At 40.0% G+C, this 18,703-nt stretch overlaps 1 protein-coding gene across 2 annotated transcripts in view; it reads right to left on the reverse strand.

Annotated features, from left to right (window-relative positions):
* STK39 (serine/threonine kinase 39) overlaps window positions 1-18,703 on the reverse strand; it is a 357,460-nt gene that overhangs the window by 144,358 nt on the left and 194,399 nt on the right. For both annotated transcript variants that reach the window (XM_062187583.1, XM_062187579.1), the window contains exons 11-14: window positions 16,720-16,842; window positions 16,603-16,632; window positions 3,068-3,130; window positions 1,253-1,320 (exon numbers count right to left, since the gene is read on the reverse strand). In XM_062187583.1, the coding sequence (XP_062043567.1) occupies window positions 1,253-1,320; window positions 3,068-3,130; window positions 16,603-16,632; window positions 16,720-16,842 (284 nt within the window). The remainder of the gene's footprint in view (window positions 1-1,252; window positions 1,321-3,067; window positions 3,131-16,602; window positions 16,633-16,719; window positions 16,843-18,703) is intronic.

Raw genomic sequence — 18,703 nt, forward strand, 5'->3', positions numbered from 1 at the left:
ACTGCAACCTCATGGTCACAATCACCCCTAAGTCTCAGGGACACTGACCATGCAGGGCTGCTGGCATAGAGTGGCCTCCTCATAAATATTGGCTGACGGAATGAATAAATTGCACAAGTGAAAAATAAATGAAAGATATACCTGGTTCCAAAGTCAAACAAAAAGGGAATGGGCTATTTCTTCTCTGGCGATCATTTTTAATTCCCTAACTGTGAATAAGAAGCAAAGCTACTTTAAAATAAGAAAAAATAATTTTGTCATGATCACTTCTTGGCTGGGAATCAACCCTGAATCAAAACACACCAAGGGGTTTTGTTAAGTTCCCCAGGTAAGTATGTGAAAATGCTCTGCTGACTGTAGATGACCATCAGAAGCAAGGGGCAACTGTGATAATGGACAATCTACTTGACAGACGACAACAATGCAGAGGGCTAGAAACCACCCTTGGAGATGAATCTGCTTTTACAGCTACACTTCAGAAAATACTCGTTAGCCACACACTTCATTTGTTGATTATCAGGAGGAGAATACATATATTATTTCTTCTAAAAATACCTTCAAAAATATGACAGTGTTCTGATGGATCTGATGAATTCAGCTGTTTACAATTAGGCTTAAGCAATTTTCCTTTGGATACCAAATTCTTAACAAGGAATGTCTGCAAAGATGAACTTTTATCTTAAAAAGAAAAATTCTTAAATTAGAGAGGGCTTTCATTCACTTGACTCTGGACACGGACCACACTGTCAGGCACTGTATATGCATCCATTTCCTAGAAGACAGAGCACTCTTTCAAAATGTGTCTGTCATTTCTCCAGCAGTGTCTGATCAAACCTGCCCCTGAACAATGTTCTGAACGGGCAACTTGTAGTGCATGCCTGGTTTATTTCTGTCAGAGACTGACTGGTGAAGTGTGAAAGAAACTCATTAAAAATCTCGTACTGTGATCTTACACTGTAGAAAAAGGAAAGGGTAAAAAAAGGAAAAAAAATCTAAGAAAGAAAAGGCAAGAAAAAAAAAAACTTAATGAAGGATACACAGAGTCTGCAGACACACTCACATGGTTCGTTTTGTCCCTATTCTTCTTGAGCAAGCAATTAGAAGAACGCAATTAGTCCTGGGAATATGGCTGGTTATTTGGGGAAATCAAAAAAGGGAATGATTCTATTTAATGTTAATATTATGAAATGTTAATGAAGGAGATCAGAGCACTGTACCACAAGAGAAACAACAGAACAGCAGCATTCTCTACCTTAATCTTAAGACGAGGTTCACGGCACAAGAAGCTTCTCTGTAGTCTTCACTAGCGTTGGGTTGGCCCTTTAAAAACAAGACAGCAAACGGGTTGTCAACTTTAGGGGGACAGGAAAGAATAAAATTGCAATATATCTTGCACAAACATCTTTTTGTTCTGGAAATTTCCAGGCTAGCTCTTCATACCTTCAGGTCGCATTTGGCTTCAAAACTCCTCAATATGAAGGCTGAAATGAGGCCTATCTGCCATTACAATTGTGGACATGAAAGCTCACATAGGAAGCCTGGCTGCAGGATGCATTCCAGGAACAACTGGCGTGAGCTGCTGTCCCAAGGAGGCTCAGTGCCCCCTTCACTGAGCAATGAGCTGTCACTCACTGGGCCTTGCTGATGAACAAAGGGTGGGTCCCTGCAACCTTAAGATGCACAGGGAGGTGGAACCCAGCAGATCAGGCTACATTTCTCTTTCCAGCTGTTCTCTCCTAGAATTGGTTCCCTTGAACATAGATTATCAACCATGCTTACTTGGCTCTACCCTGGGAGGAATCCCTGGACACGAGTAGACCTTGTTGGAGCAGGGAAAATAAGAGATCTCAGATCAAGACTTGGCTCTGTCCCTGACCAGCTGTGGAAAGCTGGGTGAGGCATTTGCTGAGCTTACTTTCCCATTTACAAAATGAGAGCCACATTTGTTTCAGTGGTTCCCAGGAGACTTAATTCATATACATGAAAGTGAGCCACACACAATAAAACATTTTACATAGAATACTCATTTTCCTCATCCCTTTTCCTGCTTCCTTTACTGTCTTTACTTTCTCACCCAGAGTTATTCTGGATTTCTGCTTTACCACTCAGCCAATCCCTGCAGTTCATTTCAAGGTCTCTTACTGGGTTGCCAATACAGTGTAAAGATCTAAACTGAATTCTGGTTCAGTTGCTGACCAGTGGTGGGACCTTGAGTGACCCATTTAACCTCTGCAAGGCTTTGCTTCCTCAGCCATCAAATATGGCCCAGGACGTAGCTGTCTGACCTCAGTGGGCTTCCTGCAACAGTGAAATCCCATCCCTCTACTCAGGTCCCCAATATATAGCTATTTTATAAAACACAGATCTGATCAAGTGAAAAAGAATTTAAATGGAGTGTGCACGTTCAGAAAACATATAATCCTATGGCTGGTGATACATGATGTAATCATTTGGAGAGCTAAATCATTAACTGTACAGCAAGCTGGAATGTGAGCCCACGGTACAGCACTGGGTCCACAGTCCTTCCCTTGGATTGCTCAGCATCTTTCATTCAAACCCAGCATGACTCACAGCACCCATCGACTGACCCGTAACTTTTGCAAATAAGCCACTATGAAAGCATTTCACAACCACTGGGCTATTGTTTTTACAAAGCCAAGTTGTAGACATGAATTGGCTCATAAAATTCAATGATGAAAGAATTATGAAAAGAGGTTACAGAAATCTAACCAGGAATGAAAAAAGCAAAGTACCAATTAACTGCAGTGTTGGGGGACTGGGACATAACAGAGTGGAGACACTTGCTTTGCTTTGCTTATTCTCCACAGTACCAGCAACTTCAGAAGTGGTCCGTTCATCAACCCTTGCTCCTGCACCTATCGCTTCCTGTAAAGCACAGTCAACAGAAACAGCGCTCTTTTCCCCGTATCTATCGAAAAAGGGAGCTCTCATGGCCCCTGATGTGAAGGTACTGCCCTGAAATGGTCTACCTTTCTGAAATGCTGGGTTTTTCAAAAGATCCGTCTACAGAACAGTTCAGATGCAAATGGCCGGCAGAGGCACATACCTGAGAGTCATGCACGGAGAGGGACTGGATCTGCTCGGGGATGCCGCCGGCATTCACCGCCATCTGTGGAGAGAGTCACCGTTACAGCTCTCACCGAGGCCGCGAGGGGACATCCTGGTCACGGAGGTCCCTGTTTTCAGAGACAATAATTTTCAAAGGATCTTAAAGCCGTAGTTCCCCAAAGGGGAGCCTTTGACCACTGCAGTGCAATCACCAGCACATGCATTATAGACTCCTGGGCCGCACCCAGACATGGCTCAGAATTTCATGGAGATGGTAGAGAATCTGCATCTTTAGAAGATCCCTGGATGATCATTATGCTTTTAGGGAACCACTGAGATAATGAGAAACAGACTTAAATTATTTGGTATTTTAAACTTGGTCCAGGTAGATGTCCTAGGACCATTTTTCCTTGCTGTATAATTCCATCTAAAGTTAAGGGAACCTTGGGGCTGGCGCTGTGGCGTAATAGGCTAATGCCAGTTCGTGTCCCAGATGCTCCACTTCTGATCTAGCTCTCTGTTTATGGCCTGGGAAAGCAGTAGAAGATAGCCTAAGTGCTTGGGCCCCTGCAGCTGCCTGGGAGATCTGGAAGGAACTCCTGGCTCCTGGCTTCGGATCCACCTGGCTCCGGCCGTTGTGGCCATTCGGGAAGTGAAACAGCAGATGGAAGACCTTTCCCTCTCTCCCTCTCTCTGTAACTCTTCCTCTCAAATAAATACATAAAGTCTTTAACAAAAAAAAGTTAAGAGAACTTTAATGAAATGATGTTAGGGTTAGTAAATCCTATCCCTTCAATCATTACTTTCAACAATTATTTATTGCATTTTGAAAACATAGCAGGGTTACTGGGTGTTAAAAGAGTATTTCCCCAGTAGGAACACCAAAATGTTAGGTTATTTTTTTCTCTCAAAGTAAGAAAACAGTCCCTAGTGGGATACCCAAATTATTTTTTCCTCAAGCCCTGCTTCTGTGAACTCTGCCCCGGAGTACAACTTGGAAGACAAAGAACTCAGAGAAACAGCGACGAAAATGAAAGAAAAGGGGTCTCCTGCTTCTAAACTCACCATCAGTTCTAAAATAATCAGAAATTATCAGAAAAGCTTTGTGGCAAGAGTTAGCTAAAGTTTAAGAGTATAAAATTCTTACTCTCTGTGCTTCTTTAAAAATAACTACGTTAGTACTGAAGTAATGGAAGTGTGCTGATGTCTGCCATTTGCAGACATGAAGAAATAGGTAACTTGGTGATAGAGCAAGCACAGTAATAGTAGAAGCCAGCAATGAACTTACAGTGTTCACTGCAAAATGTTTGAATAATGATGTATTTTTGAAAATATTCATAATAAAGCGTTGAGGGGGATGATTATGTGAGAAAAACAACCAACGTGTGTCCATCAATGAGCCAGAGAGCCAGGATCTAAACCAAACGCCTCTTGCAAAGAATCTTTCCCTCGAGGTGATTTCACAGTCTGAACTGACATTAGAGATACAACCAGAGACCACTTACAGCACGTTCCACCTTTAGTCAAAGACAGGGGCATCCGAAAAATCTCAGTGACATTTTCTCAGAGGAGACACTGTCTCTTCCCTGCACTGTTCAGTCATCAAGACGGAAGCAATGCAACTGGACTAGGGGCTGGAACTCCACACACACACTTCAATCCACTGTTCTGTGTACCCTGCATGTAATAAAAAGACCAGCCCCAAATAACACTGTAGTCCCTTAAATGTCACCACTGTGCACTCATTCTATGGGATTAGGGCATGGCCTTTTGAGTATACACTTTTAAATTGAATACTTCCAAGAAAAAGAACACATTAAGCAGCTGTCATTCATCGGCAGTATCGGCATATGTATCAAATTTTTTTCTTTTAAATAGTTTGCTATAAGAAGGTCATTTGAGAGAATGGGTGTTTTGATGGGAAAGCGGGAAAAAAAAATAGTGCTGGACACTTCCCTGGAGAGAGACCTCAGCAGGGATCTGGGATAGGAGAGAAGTGAGACAAATATCTTCAAATGAAAGAAGAGACAACATCTGTCTCCCAATTTTTCATAGAACTATGCATAATCTCATTTTCTATTAAAAACAAACTGTAGCTAATGCAATGTTTAATCTTGAAATGGATCCTAAATAGAAAAAAGAAACAGTGGAAAAACTAGTGAAATCCGAATAAATTCAGAGGTTTGGTTAATAGGCATGAAGTAGTACTAGTGTCCGAGCTGTGACGTGTATCAGAGTAACATACGAAACCAACAGTAGGGAAATCAGGTGAGTAGTACATGGGAACTCACTGTCTTAGTAAAATGTATTCTCATAAATACAGTGGATTTCTGATCACAAATCTTCTTTTTTTTTTTTTTTTTTTTTTTTTTTTTGCTTTTGGCTTTTGGTTCTGGCTTATTTCACTCAACATGGTGCCTCCGTATCCAACCATTCTGCTACACATGACAGGTTTCATTTTTTTTATGCTGATAAATATTTCATTGTCTATATATACCACATTTTCTTTACCCATTCATCTGATGATGGACACCTTGGTTGAGTCCATATTTTGGCTACCATGACTAATACTGCAATGGACATGGTGAAACAGGCATCTGTTTTGATACAGAGATTTTGTGTCTTTTGGATGTATACCCAGTGGTGTGGGATTGCTAGCTCATATGGTCAGTCCACTTCTTGTTTTCTGTTTTGTTTAGGTTTAATCTCCGTACTGTTTTCCACCATGGCTGCTCTAATTTAGATTCCCACCATGGTATAGAAGAGTTCCCCTTTCTCAGCATCCTTGCCAGCATTTGTTGCTCTTGGTCTTTTTGATAACAGCCATTTCGACAATGGTATGGTGATACCTCAATTTGGTTCTAATTTGCATTTTTCTGAGGCCTAATGATACTGAGAAATTTTTCATATATTTGTTGTCCATTTGCATTTCTTCTTAAGAGAACTATCTGTTCAGGTCCTTTGCCAATTTCTTAACTGGCTAGGTTGTTTTTTGTTTCTGAGTTTTTTGAGTTCCTGATACATTCTGGATACTAATCTTTATTGGATAATTAGCTTGAAAATATTTTCTCCCACTCTGTCAGCTGTCTTCTCACTCTATTGATTTGTTTTCTGTGCTGTGCAGAAGCTTCTAAATTTGATATAATCCCGTTTGCCTGGTTTTGTTTTTGCTGCTTGTACTTTTGGGATCTTACCCAAGAAGTCATCTTCAACATCAATGCTTTGAAGTGTTTACCCCATGTTTTTTCTATAAATTTCACAGTGCCAGGTCTTACATTAGGGTCATGACCAATCTTGAGTTGATTCCTGTGTACAGTGTGCTTTTCTTCTACATTGATACATCTAATTTGTCAGCAGCATTTATTGAAAAGACCATCCTTTCTCCAATATATGTTCATGGAACCATTGGCTGTATATGTATATAGATTAATTTCTGTGCTCTGTATTCTATTCCATTGATCCTTGTGCTGGTTTTTATGCCTCTACTATGCTGTTTTAATTACTGTAGCTTTGTAGTATGCTTTGAAATCAGGTACTGTGATACCTCCAGCTTAAGTTTTCCCTCTTAGGATCACTTCAGCTATTCTGGGTCTTTTGTGATTCCATATGAATTTTCAAATCATTTATCTAATTCTGCAAAGAATGACATTGGTATTAAAAAGGGATTGCATGGCCGGCGCCGCGGCTCACTAGGCTAATCCTCCGCCTTGCGGCGCCGGCACACCGGGTTCTAGTCCCGGTCGGGATGCCGGTTCTGTCCCGGCTGCCCCTCTTCCAGGCCAGCTCTCTGTTGTGGCCAGGGAGTGCAGAGGAGGATGGCTCAAGTGCTTGGGTCCTGCACCCCATGGGAGACCAGGAGAAGCACCTGGTTCCTGCCATCGGATCAGCGCAGTGCGCTGGCCGCAGTGCGCCAACTGCGGCGGCCATTGGAGGGTGAACCAACGGCAAAAAAAGGAAGACCTTTCTCTCTGTATCTCTCTCTCTCACTGTCCACTCAGCCTGTCCAAAAAAAAAAAAGGGGGGGGGATTGCACTGAATATATAGATTACTTTAGGCAGTACAAACATTTTAATAACAGTAAGTCTTCCAAACTATAAGCATAGAGTATCTTTTCCTTTTTTTGGTGTATCCTGGATGACTTCTTTCATCAATGTTTTGTAATTTTCCTTATGGAAATATTTCATTTCTTTGGTTACATTTGCTCCTAAATATTATATTTTTTTACAGCTTTTATGAATGGGATGTCTTTCTTGATTTCCCTTTCAGTGAGTTCATTCATTATTGCTGCATAAAAATACTAGTGCTTTTATTTTGTATCCTGCAACTTTACAGATCCTGTTTATCAGTTCTAAAAGCTGGTTTGGTGCTGTGCTTAGGTTTTCCTCCATATAACATCATGTTACCTGCAAATGTGGATATTCTGACTTCCTCCTTTCCAATTTTGATGTCCTTCATTTCTTTCTCTGTCTTAGTTCCCCTTGATAATACTTCAGATACTGTATTGAATGCGTGTGGTAAAAGTGAACATCTTTGCCTTGTTCTAGATCTGTGGGGAAATGCTTTCAGCTTTTTCCCATTCAGTATGATATTGGCTCTTGGTGACATACACAGCCTTAATAATTTTGATGTATGTTCCTTCTATACCTAATTTGTTAAAGAATTTTATCATAAAGGAAAGTTGAACTTATCAAATGTTTTATCCACTCCAACTGAGACAAAAATAAGATTTCGTTCCTCATTTTGTTGATGTGATTTATGTTTATTGATTTTCAAATATTGTCACCTTTCCATCTCTGAGATAAATTGCACTTGATTGTGTCATATGATCTTTTTGACAGAGTAAATTTGGTTTACTAATATCTTGCTGAGAATTTTTGCATATGGCCATCAAGAATATTAGCCTACAGTTTTCTTTTTGTATAGTGCCTTTTTGTGGTTTTGGTATCACAGTGATGCTGGCCTCATAAAAAACAGTTTGGTAGAGTTCTACGCTTTTCAATATTTTGGAATACATTCCAACTATATTAATAGTAGGGGACTTCAACACCCCACTGTCATCAATGTACAGATCACCCAGACAGAAAATTAACAAAGATACATCAGAGTTGAACCAAATTATAGCACAAATTGACCTAACAGACATTTACAGCACATTTCACCCAACAGCTACAGAATATACAATTATTCTCAGCAGCACATAGATCATTTCCTAGGAAAGACTATACAATAAGCCACAAATCAAGCCTCAGCAAATTTAAAAAGATTGAAACCACACCCTGCATATTCTCAGAACACAAAGGTATGACTAGATATCAATAACTAGAAGAATAACAGAGAATTCACAGATACATAGAAATTAAAGAATCTGCTAGCAAATGACCAATGTATCACTTAAGAAATTATAAAGGAAATAAAAAAAGTTATTGAAACAAATGGAAATGAAAATATAACATTATCAAAATTTGAGGATATAACAAAAAAAGTATTAAGAGGCAAGTTTATAGCAGCTAAGTACTTACATTTAAAAATAGTAAGATTTCAATCTAATGATGCATCTCAAGGACTTAGAAAATCGAAAACAAATCAAATATGACATTAGCATAGGTGAGAAATAATGACGGCAGAAATAAATGAAATGTAAACAAAAAAAACAGATCAACAAAATGAAAAGCTTGGGGTATTTGAGAAGATAAAATAATAAAATAGACAAACTTTTGGCTATACTAACCAAAAAAGAGAAGAGAAAAAAAAATCAAAATTAGAGATGTTAAAGGAAACATTACAACTGGTAACACAGAAATACAATGGATCATAAGGAACTACTATGAATAGCTATATGCTAATAAATTGGAAAATCTTGGGGAAAAAATGGATAAATTCCCGGATATATATAACTTGCCCAATTAACCAAGAAGATACAGAAAATCTAAACAAACCCATAATAAGAAATGAGATTGAAACAGCAATTAAAAGTCTCCTATCAAGCAAAAATCCAGGACCTGATGGCTTTACTACTGAATTTTATACAACATTTAAAGAGGACTGACCTCTAATACTTTTCAAACTACTGCAAACAGTTATAGATTTAACTTATCACAACTGCTCAAAAGCCAAGTCAACTACAATACCAACTATGTTTAGAATGTGGTATCAAAATTCCTACTCATCAACAGACCAAAGGATACAGAAAATCTCGCATGATACTCACACTATGGCATATTGGTCAGCTATTTAAAAAAAAAAAAGGCAGAATGAAATACTGCCATTTCCAGGAAGATGGATGAAACTGAAGAATACAACATTTAGTGAAATAAGCCTGGCACAGAGTGATAATTATCACATAAATTCACTCCTATGTGGAATCTGAAAAAGCTGAGCCCATAGAATAAAGAGTAGACAAGTGATTACCTCAGGCTGGGGAGGACAGAGTGCAAAGGCACAGCCACAGAGGAGGGATGAGTTCTGGTGTACTATCACATAGAAAGTAATTACGTTTAACAGTATTGTGTTGTGCACAATGGGTTAAGCCACAACTTGGATGCCTGCACCCTGTATTAGAGTACTTTACTTCCAATCCAGCTTCCTGCTAATGCACCCTGGGAGGCAGCAAAGGCTCAGGTGCATGGACCTCTGACATCCACATGGGAGACCCAGAAGGAGTTCTGGGCTCTTGGCTTCGGCCCGGCACAGCCCTGTTGCAGGCATTTGGGGAGAAAACTGGTGGATGGAAGATAAATCACTGTCTCTGTCTGTTTTTCTCTGCCTTTCAAGTAGATGAGAGTAAATAAACATTTTTCAAAAATACTTGGGGGAGATGATGTTGAATGTTCTCATCACAAAATCATAAACATTTAAGATGATGAGTTGGTCGTTACACAATATACACATACACTGAAATATCACACTGTATTCAATAAATATGCACAATTACTATCTGCCAATTTAAATATATATTAATTGCCTAAAAAGAAATTGGTATCATAAAAGTTCTAAATTAAAGCCATCTGGGATGACTAAGGGTAACCATAATAAATTGAGAGGAGGAAATCAAATATTTCTCTTCATCTATCATATGGATATAAAACAAATGTATGAGCACTAACAGGCATTTGAAAAACATGCTTTCCGAATCAGAAATAATTTTTTAAAACTAGAATAAGTCTTAAAAGCCATCAGGCCAGAGCAATGAGTAATAAAAGCAATGAATTCAGCTTTCACGATGTGTCTAAACTCTTGTAAAATTAACAGCCTAAATTCACACCAAATACATTTTTTCCTCAGAACAAGATCCCAGAATTGGGAAACAGAAACATTTTGTAATTAACCTGCTCTAGACTCTCAAATACACAACTCTTTAAGAAAATGTCTCTTGCGGGTTCCACTGGGCTTCAGCCAAAAACCTTTTCCCCTGCTTCATCACACTTGATTAAATAGGGACAACTTTTCCAAGAAATCTCTGCAACAATTTTCTTTTTCTGTTTCCTTTTGTTCTGTTTGCTTTGCTTTTTGAAATTTATGATAACAAACCTCCAGGAATTCTGAGCACACAGTCTTCCTGGATTCCTCTCTGGACTTCGGGATTGAAAGTGAATTGTGCCATCTTCCTGTGAAAATACTAGATCCTATCCACGAATCAGATCATGTGAGCACCTCTGTAAAAACGATAGTTGCTTGGGCATCACACCAAACCACCATGTCAGAAACTGTGGGTGAAGTAAAGGCAGCTGCATTTTCAAAGCAGGCACGGTTTCAGAAGTAGAGCTGGAGTTGTGAACCATTTACTTCCATCCATTTAACTGAGGTGCTGCTATGATAAAAAGAATGCTGCTTGGGCCAGCATTGTGGCAAAGTGGGTAAGGCTGCTGCCTGCAGCCCAGCACCCCATAAGGGTGCCAGTTCAAGTCCCTGCTGCTTCACTTCTGATCTAGCTCCCTGCTGTTGTGCCTGGGGAAGCAGCAGAAAACGGGTCAAATATTAATGTCCCCACCACACACATGGGAGCCCCAAAAGCAGTTCCTGTCTCTGGCTTTTGCAACCATTTGGGGAGTGAACCAGCAGATGGAACATCTCTCTCTCTCTCTCTCTCTCCCCCCTTCTGCCTCTCTCTCTCCCCCCCCCTTCTGCCTCTCCTTCTCTCTCTGTAACTCTGCCTTTCAAATAAATAAATCTTTTTTTTAAAAAAATCAAAGAATGCTGCTTATTTTATGTCCTCTTAGTTCTGCATACATTTCTACAGAGTTACTTCTAAGGGTACAGTTTAAAAACTTGCCATGGGACCCCAAATCCCATTAAGCTGGGTAGTAAAATGCCATCTTAAGGGTTCAAGTGACCATATTAAGTGTTAAAGTGATCATATAGATAGGATTAAGTGTTAAGGGGATCATATAAATAAGATCAAATGTCTGGTAATAATAATAATAGATAGACTTAAAAAGCAGAGAATGTTCCAACATAGAAAGCAGACCACACAGCAGATTCATAAAATGACAATCACTTTAAGCAGCACTCTGACCTCAGAATCAGCCCTTAAGACTTCCTAGTCTGGCTGAAAAACGCATGAGAGCATTTCAGGCATGGAAAGCCAAGACACTGTGGCAAAAAAAAATGTTCTACATGAAGAATCTTGGTGAGAGACACACAGTGGAAAGAAGTGGCCACCAAAGGAGGTACTTTTCTCTGAAGGGAAGAGAGAACTTCCACTTTGCTTGTGGCCTTGTCTAAATACTGATAGAGATTGCGGATTCAAAAGGCTTCCATAGCCTTGGCAGCTCAGTCAAGAACCTCGGTTGATCAATGGCATCATACATAAGAGTGTTAATAGTTAAATTAACAACAGGAGTCACTGTGCAGTTACTTCCCATGCAGGACCTCTGTCCTTAATGAGTTATATTATGAGAATTGTAAAATTTGTTCAGAAACAGTTTTTGTGTGTGTGTATGCAAATTGTTTAAATCTTTACTTAGCATAGAGTTAGTCTTATATGTATAAAGTTAACTGAAAAGAATCTTAATGGAGAATAAGACTGGGAATGGGAGGAGGAGGAGGTGGTGGTTTTCAAGTGGGGGTGGGAGGGCAGGTAAGGTGGGAAGAATCACTATATTCCTAAAGTTGTACTCATGAAATTTGTACTCATTAAATAAAAGATTTTAAGGGGGAAAATAATAAGGGAAATGGAGTGTGGTGTATATGGAAACTCTGTCTTATCCTGTTAACTTCTCTTAAATATATTTTAAAATAAAAAATTATTTTTCAAAAAAAAAAAAAAGAAACCAAAGGAAGCTGGAAATTTAAGTCAATTTCACTTCTTTTACCTAGAAAATTAAAGTACAATGTGAAATTGACAGAAAACTTGTAAAACAAGTACTTAATATTTTGCAGTCTGACAAAAATAGGTCCAAAACCACTGGCTATGTAAAGACCAATAATGGAGTAAGAGTTTAAGACTTTTCTACAACAGGAGACACAAACTAGGAAACAGGACCCAAGGAAGCAGACTTTTGCAAATATGACCCCACACACACACCTCAAAGGGAAGAAAGGCTTCCAGAAAACAAACTCTCTGTGCTTTCCCATCATTCCCAAGGTGCCTGACATAGTTCCATGCAGAAATCAGGCACACGTTAAATATCTACTCAATTAACTAACTGTACAATTAATATTAATGTTAGTATTATTAATATTGTATAGTTTGTTTTATTGATCTTTTTTATTATTTATTTTTTGACAGGCAGAGTGGACAGTGAAAGAGAGACAGACAGAGAGAAAGGTCTTCCTTTGCCGTTGATTCACCCTCTAATGGCTGCTGCGGCCGGCGCACCGCATTGATCTGAAGGCAGGAGCCAGGTGCTTCTCCTGGTCTCCCACACGGCTGTAGGGCCTAAGCACTTGGGCCATCATCCATTGCACTCCCGGGCCATAGCAGAGAGCTGGCCTGGAAGAGGGGCAACCGGGTTTTATTAATCTTTAGTCTCTGCACACACCCACCATCCAAGAGGAATAAAGAAGATAAATATATGAAATCAGGATGAATCATCTACCTGTTACAAATTGCTAACTACAAGGAGGTAACCAATAGTCTGCAAGACTATTTTTCTAAAGCATCAGGTTAGGAGCACAGGACAAATTTTCCCACATGTCTGTCCATGAAATCTCAAGATATGTGGTCTAAGTTCCAAATCTTAGAGTCAATACTAGAAATTCACTCAGGCCCAGGATGAGGCATATCTTCCCAACATCCCTCCAACAAATACCCGACCCTGGCCTTCTCAGTATTCTTAATTAAGACCGTGATACCTTAATATGCCACCTCATGCCTCCCATGAGTCCCTAACAAACTAGAAGTCCCTAAAATGCTCCTTGTTTACTGTAGCATCTTACCTTAGACATGGGGCCAACGAGGCTATTTCCTAACTTCACTCCATTCTGTAACATCGTCTGACCTTCATTGCTAATTTGTGACCTACTCATCGTTACTACATGTCTACTCATCTGCCTGTTTCATGTGTGTATATTAGTACATGGGCATGGGCAGCCGTGTCACCAACAAGCACGGACAGAGACTCTACCAGATGCAAAAGGAGTATCAGCAAGAATAAAATACTATCCTTGTCTTCTAGTGGCTTACAGTGAAAAAACAGCTGAACTGCAAATTAAATATCAAGCAGCATTGAAAAGCTTATCAAAATGTAAATACTCCAGCATTTAAATGTGCCACGTGTTAGACAGGCATTTTCACTCTTGAAAATGTTTAAAGATCTAAGGTACAATGTCATAGGCTGCATACTTTGTTATACCTATTGATAGAAACAAAGAAATTCTAAGTCAGCAGATACTTCAACAGAGCAATCACAGTTCTAACGATCTGTACTTTACTTGTGGATGTGCTTCTCAAAATTGCATACACACAAAAGTGAACAGAATGATGTCTGCAATAGCAACCTAAATGATTTTCAGGAAGGAAATGGTTAAATAAACCATTTCCACCCATCCATTATATTATGTAGCAGTTAAAAATAAAGAAGCAGATCTGCAATATCTAAGGTGGAAAGATTTCCAAGAAAATAGGGCAAACTGCAGAATCATTTTAGCTTTTATAATTCTATTCATGACCTTAAGATGCTACCTGAAATTTCCTTGTATTTGTATAAAAATGAACAGGAAAGGATTGAGAAGCAAACACTGCAAACTGATAACTTCCATGGAAAGAAGTGATACCCACAGGTTGGGAGGTGGCAGGGAGTAAGACAAAACTGGCCTTTCCAGTTTTATTCTATCTAGTTTGCTCAGAGCTTTTCTGCATCTTTACTGTATTTCCTTTCTCACTAAGGTCTATCCTAACCAACCCATATGAAATTAGCACCTCCTACCCAACTCCCCACAACCTACAACCACAATCCACTTTTCTCTACTGCTCCCATTCCATTGTAACACACCATATAATTTACCTATTTATTAAGGCTAGTGTGTACTGTTTATTTCCTCCCATTAGAATGTAGGCTCCAAATGGACCAGGATTTTGCTCTATGTGCCCAGTAGGCATATAAAATACATTGGCTGAATGTTTACATATTTCAACCTTTTAATTCCCTTTGTAATAGGTAACTAGAATATTTTATTGCTTCACTTAAGAGAAAGCAGCCTGGGGTGGTCAGCAAATTAGAGGGCTACTTTAATTAAAAGCTGAAAGGACACAGCAACTATCATTATAGTGTTTCTCAACACAGCTCAAGATACTGAAATGCCAACGTCCACAGCAAAGGTCGTCGAACACTGGCCCCAGAGGCTGTGTGACAGCTCGTGGGGCAAGTTATTCGTAACATCTGGAGGTGGTGTTTACGTGCAAGCATGTGTATTCTTTCACAAGGTAAGAAACCTACTTACGGTCTTCCTTTATGACAAACTAACAGGGGAGCAGACATAAAATACTCCTGAGAATTAGATTCAAGATGCAGTGCAAGGCCTATGACTTTCAAAGCCCACTCAGGAAGGGTGACAGTGATGTTCAAGGATCAAGTAACAACATGTCGTACGTTATTTTCTTTCCTGTCTTTGCAGAAAATATTCTTGCCAAAAAGATACTGCCATTATCCAGATAACAAGTCAGCTATCAGGGCAATTCCAAACCCACTCTTCCACATAGGAAGAGACTGTCTTAGGAAACCCTCAGGAGGAAACACCTACCATACCTGTCAGTCTGTACTGGCAAGGCAAGATGCAATGACTATCATCCAGTGAGTATGCCCTACACTGAACCAATAACAAGTACGTCCTAAGGCATGATGTCGGTAACATGAACCATGTTACTCTGTTCTACTTCTAAGCAGAGCTGACACTTTCCATTAGAGATACCCTTAGAAACAGACGAAAAATCCGGGCTCTGGAGTCTAGGAAAAAAAATGGAACCCTGGCCAAGAAGAGGGCAGAGTTCATGACATCTGTTTAAGACAATTTTACACGCCCCTTAGAAGCTGGTGAGAACGTTGAGAAGATGTGGGCGATGGTGCTGAGATGGGGGGGAGCAAAAAAAAAAAAAAGAAGAAGAAGAAGAAGAAGAAGACCATTTTAGAAACCTAGCACAAGATCTGTGTGGTCAACACGTCCCACCTCAGGACTCATCACCATTGCTCTGAGAGACAAAACAGTGCCACTGATCAAATGGAAAGATGACCTCACGGGAACAGGGTCTAAGGGAGAGGAACCACTTGGAGGCAGCTGAAACGTCCCTAGTGCAGGATGGAAGAGAGAATGAGGCGGGGAAGGAAGAAATAGCAAGAGCGGCCTATGGCTGGCTGCTGCCACTTAAAACTGAATGAGAGCTACTCCATGGAATCAGATGGAAATGTCTGCTAATTTCAAAAAGTTGGGATGGATTTCATTTGTAGCCCAAAGTTTTCTGTGTTCTTAATGAGAATTTATCGTTACACATTAATTACTAGGTCTATAAAATACTTGGAGCTATTTAAATAGGTTTAAATTTCCTCTAGGAAAATGATCACATCCTAAGAACCACAGTCATCATTAGTCATTAGGCATTAGGATAATTCATCAGATGGGGGACGTAAATAAAAAATGATCTCTTAATCAAAAGATGACCAGTTCTCACTTGCCTACTATGTTACCCAGGAAATTTAAAAATCAAGAACAATACATTCAACCTAGAGTTTCTAACCATTTTAATGTGTGAAATACTATAAACTAAAAACACAGAAGGAATTTTGCCTGTGTGCTTACTACATTTTTTAAATGACAGTGACACTAACAGTTAAAAATAATTGGTTACCTAGTGTGTGCAAGGACACCCCGTGCGTGCTTGCTGTATATGATTTCATCAATCCTCACATGAACTTCACTCGTTCTGTGAGCAGCTGGCAGAGGGGGAGACTGAGGCTCAGAGAAACATTTGCCCTGATTCATGCACACTTTTGCAGACCTTCAAAGTCTATGACCCTTTCCCATCTTTGAAAAATTCTTCCTGAGATGCTGAAGTCTCTCCCACAAAGGGATTAGACAGAAAGAAAAACAACCACTACTCACCTCTGGATTTTCTTCTTTTACTCTTCGTGACTGTAAAAACAATTACAGGTCTGTTACTATACACCCAGAAAAGAACCCAGAGAAATAAACCTTATGTGGGTCACCCAGGCCGGTTACCTTTTCCTGAGAAACAGCGGCTTTCCCTTCTTCGCTTTTTTCATCCATCTCGTCGTCACTCCACTCCCAGTCACCGTCCTCAGTTTTGTGAAGATGGCCACTCGACCCGGGAACTCTTCTCACCTGGACGGAAACAGGCCCACACAACTCTTCACTAGTCCAGGGTGCACGGTGGCCACAGGGGCTGCTACTGGGGCACACGGCGTACAAACTACCCAAGGGGTCACCCAAACCTCGACACACCCTCTAGACTCCCGACTCCCACATCGGCCTTCTTTGCAAAAATAGTGTGTCTGTAAAATGCATGGCTGTGCCCATGTAGAACAAAATACTTTGGAAGAACACAACACACGTGAGCCATCTGGGATCAGGACCATTTTTCACTTCTACTTGTTAGAAATCAGTAGTAACTACACTTACAAGGTCAATGGGGGAGACTTCACAATTGCCTAAGACACACACAGAAGCAACTGACTACTGCTGAGCCAAGGCAGGGAGAATGGGGAGCCTAAGGAAGCACACTAGATTAGGGGCACCAGCGAGCTAAAACCTATGTCCACAAAGCAAGTACCCTTCTGTTGCCACCGTGTACTTTTTCAGAAGCTGACATCATGTTTGCCTTCCCAGGATCCTGCTCAACCTACTTGAGCAAAATAAAACATGATCAGACTATTGCTAACACACTTTGTGGCTTGAATGAAACTTGTGAAATTGTAGACAGGATCAGACTATTGCTAGCTCACTTTGTGGCATGTACGAAACTTGTGAGATTATAGGAAGGCACTCATGTGGAGGCTTCAGTCAGCTTTCTCTAGTTCTTCTTCTTTTTCTTTTGAAGCCACTACATTTTAGGGTGTTTTTTTATGCAGCAATAGCTAACTGATAGATGTGAGACTATGCTAGTGTGCAGGTGAAATATATTCAAATAGCACTTAGTATATAATAGCACTAGGTCAATATTTGCTATTACAATTAAAAATAGATTTTTTGTCTTTTTGGGTGTGTCATTTGTTTTGTTTCATATTTTATTTTTTAAAAATTTTAATTAGTTTTTAACAGACTCAATGTGTTTTGCAGATATAATTCTAAGAACACAGTGATATTCCCTTCCTCCTCCCTCCTTCCTCCTCTCTTCTCACTTTCTTTCCTTTTTGTTTTTGAGATAGCATATTTAAATTTATGTTACTGTAAAAAGGCTTACTATTTCGCCAAAGAAGACGTAATTCATAGGAGGTGCTTTCCAAATGTCTATGTGGTTGAAGAAGCAAAACTTTTTTTTTTTTTTCAAGATTTTATTTATTTATTTGAGAGGTAAAGTTACAGACAGGGAGAGACAGAGAGAATATCATTCAACTGTTCACTTCTCAGATGGCCACAACAGCTCGAGCTACACCGATCCAAAGCCAGAGGCCAGGTGCTTCCTCCCAGTCTCCCATGTGGGTGCAGGGGCCCAAGGACTTAGGCTGTCTTCTACTGCTTTCCAAGGCCACAGCAGAGAGCTAGAACGGAAGGGACTAGAACCAGCACACGTATGGTATAGGATGTTGGCACCGCAGGCAGAGGATTAACCTACTGCACCATGGTGCCGGACCCTGAAGAAGCAGCACAACTTTTAAAAGGACAGGATGACTGACACTGAGCCTCTGACCAAAGTAGTTTGCCTTTGAAAACACACACTGAGCTATCAACCAACAAAGCATGGCAGTAGATGAACACAATGTGAACAGAACATCAGTGACACACCGACTCAGAAGAACTCCAAGAGGGGAAGGGACCTTACAGATAGGCATACATCAATTTCTTCATTTTACAGGCCGGGAAAGTGACCCAAAGTCACAGAGGTGATGAGGGCAAAATCAAGGTGAGAAATGAAGACTTGAGACTTCCATTCCAATGTGAGATCCTTGTGCCACTAATGACATCTGTTGGAAAGAGGTGTCTAAAAAGCTCCTGTGAAGGGCAGGAGTTGTGGCACAGTGGATAA

The sequence above is a fragment of the Lepus europaeus genome, chromosome 1 (assembly GCF_033115175.1).
Source record: "Lepus europaeus isolate LE1 chromosome 1, mLepTim1.pri, whole genome shotgun sequence".
In the NCBI taxonomy this organism is placed as follows: domain Eukaryota; kingdom Metazoa; phylum Chordata; class Mammalia; order Lagomorpha; family Leporidae; genus Lepus; species Lepus europaeus.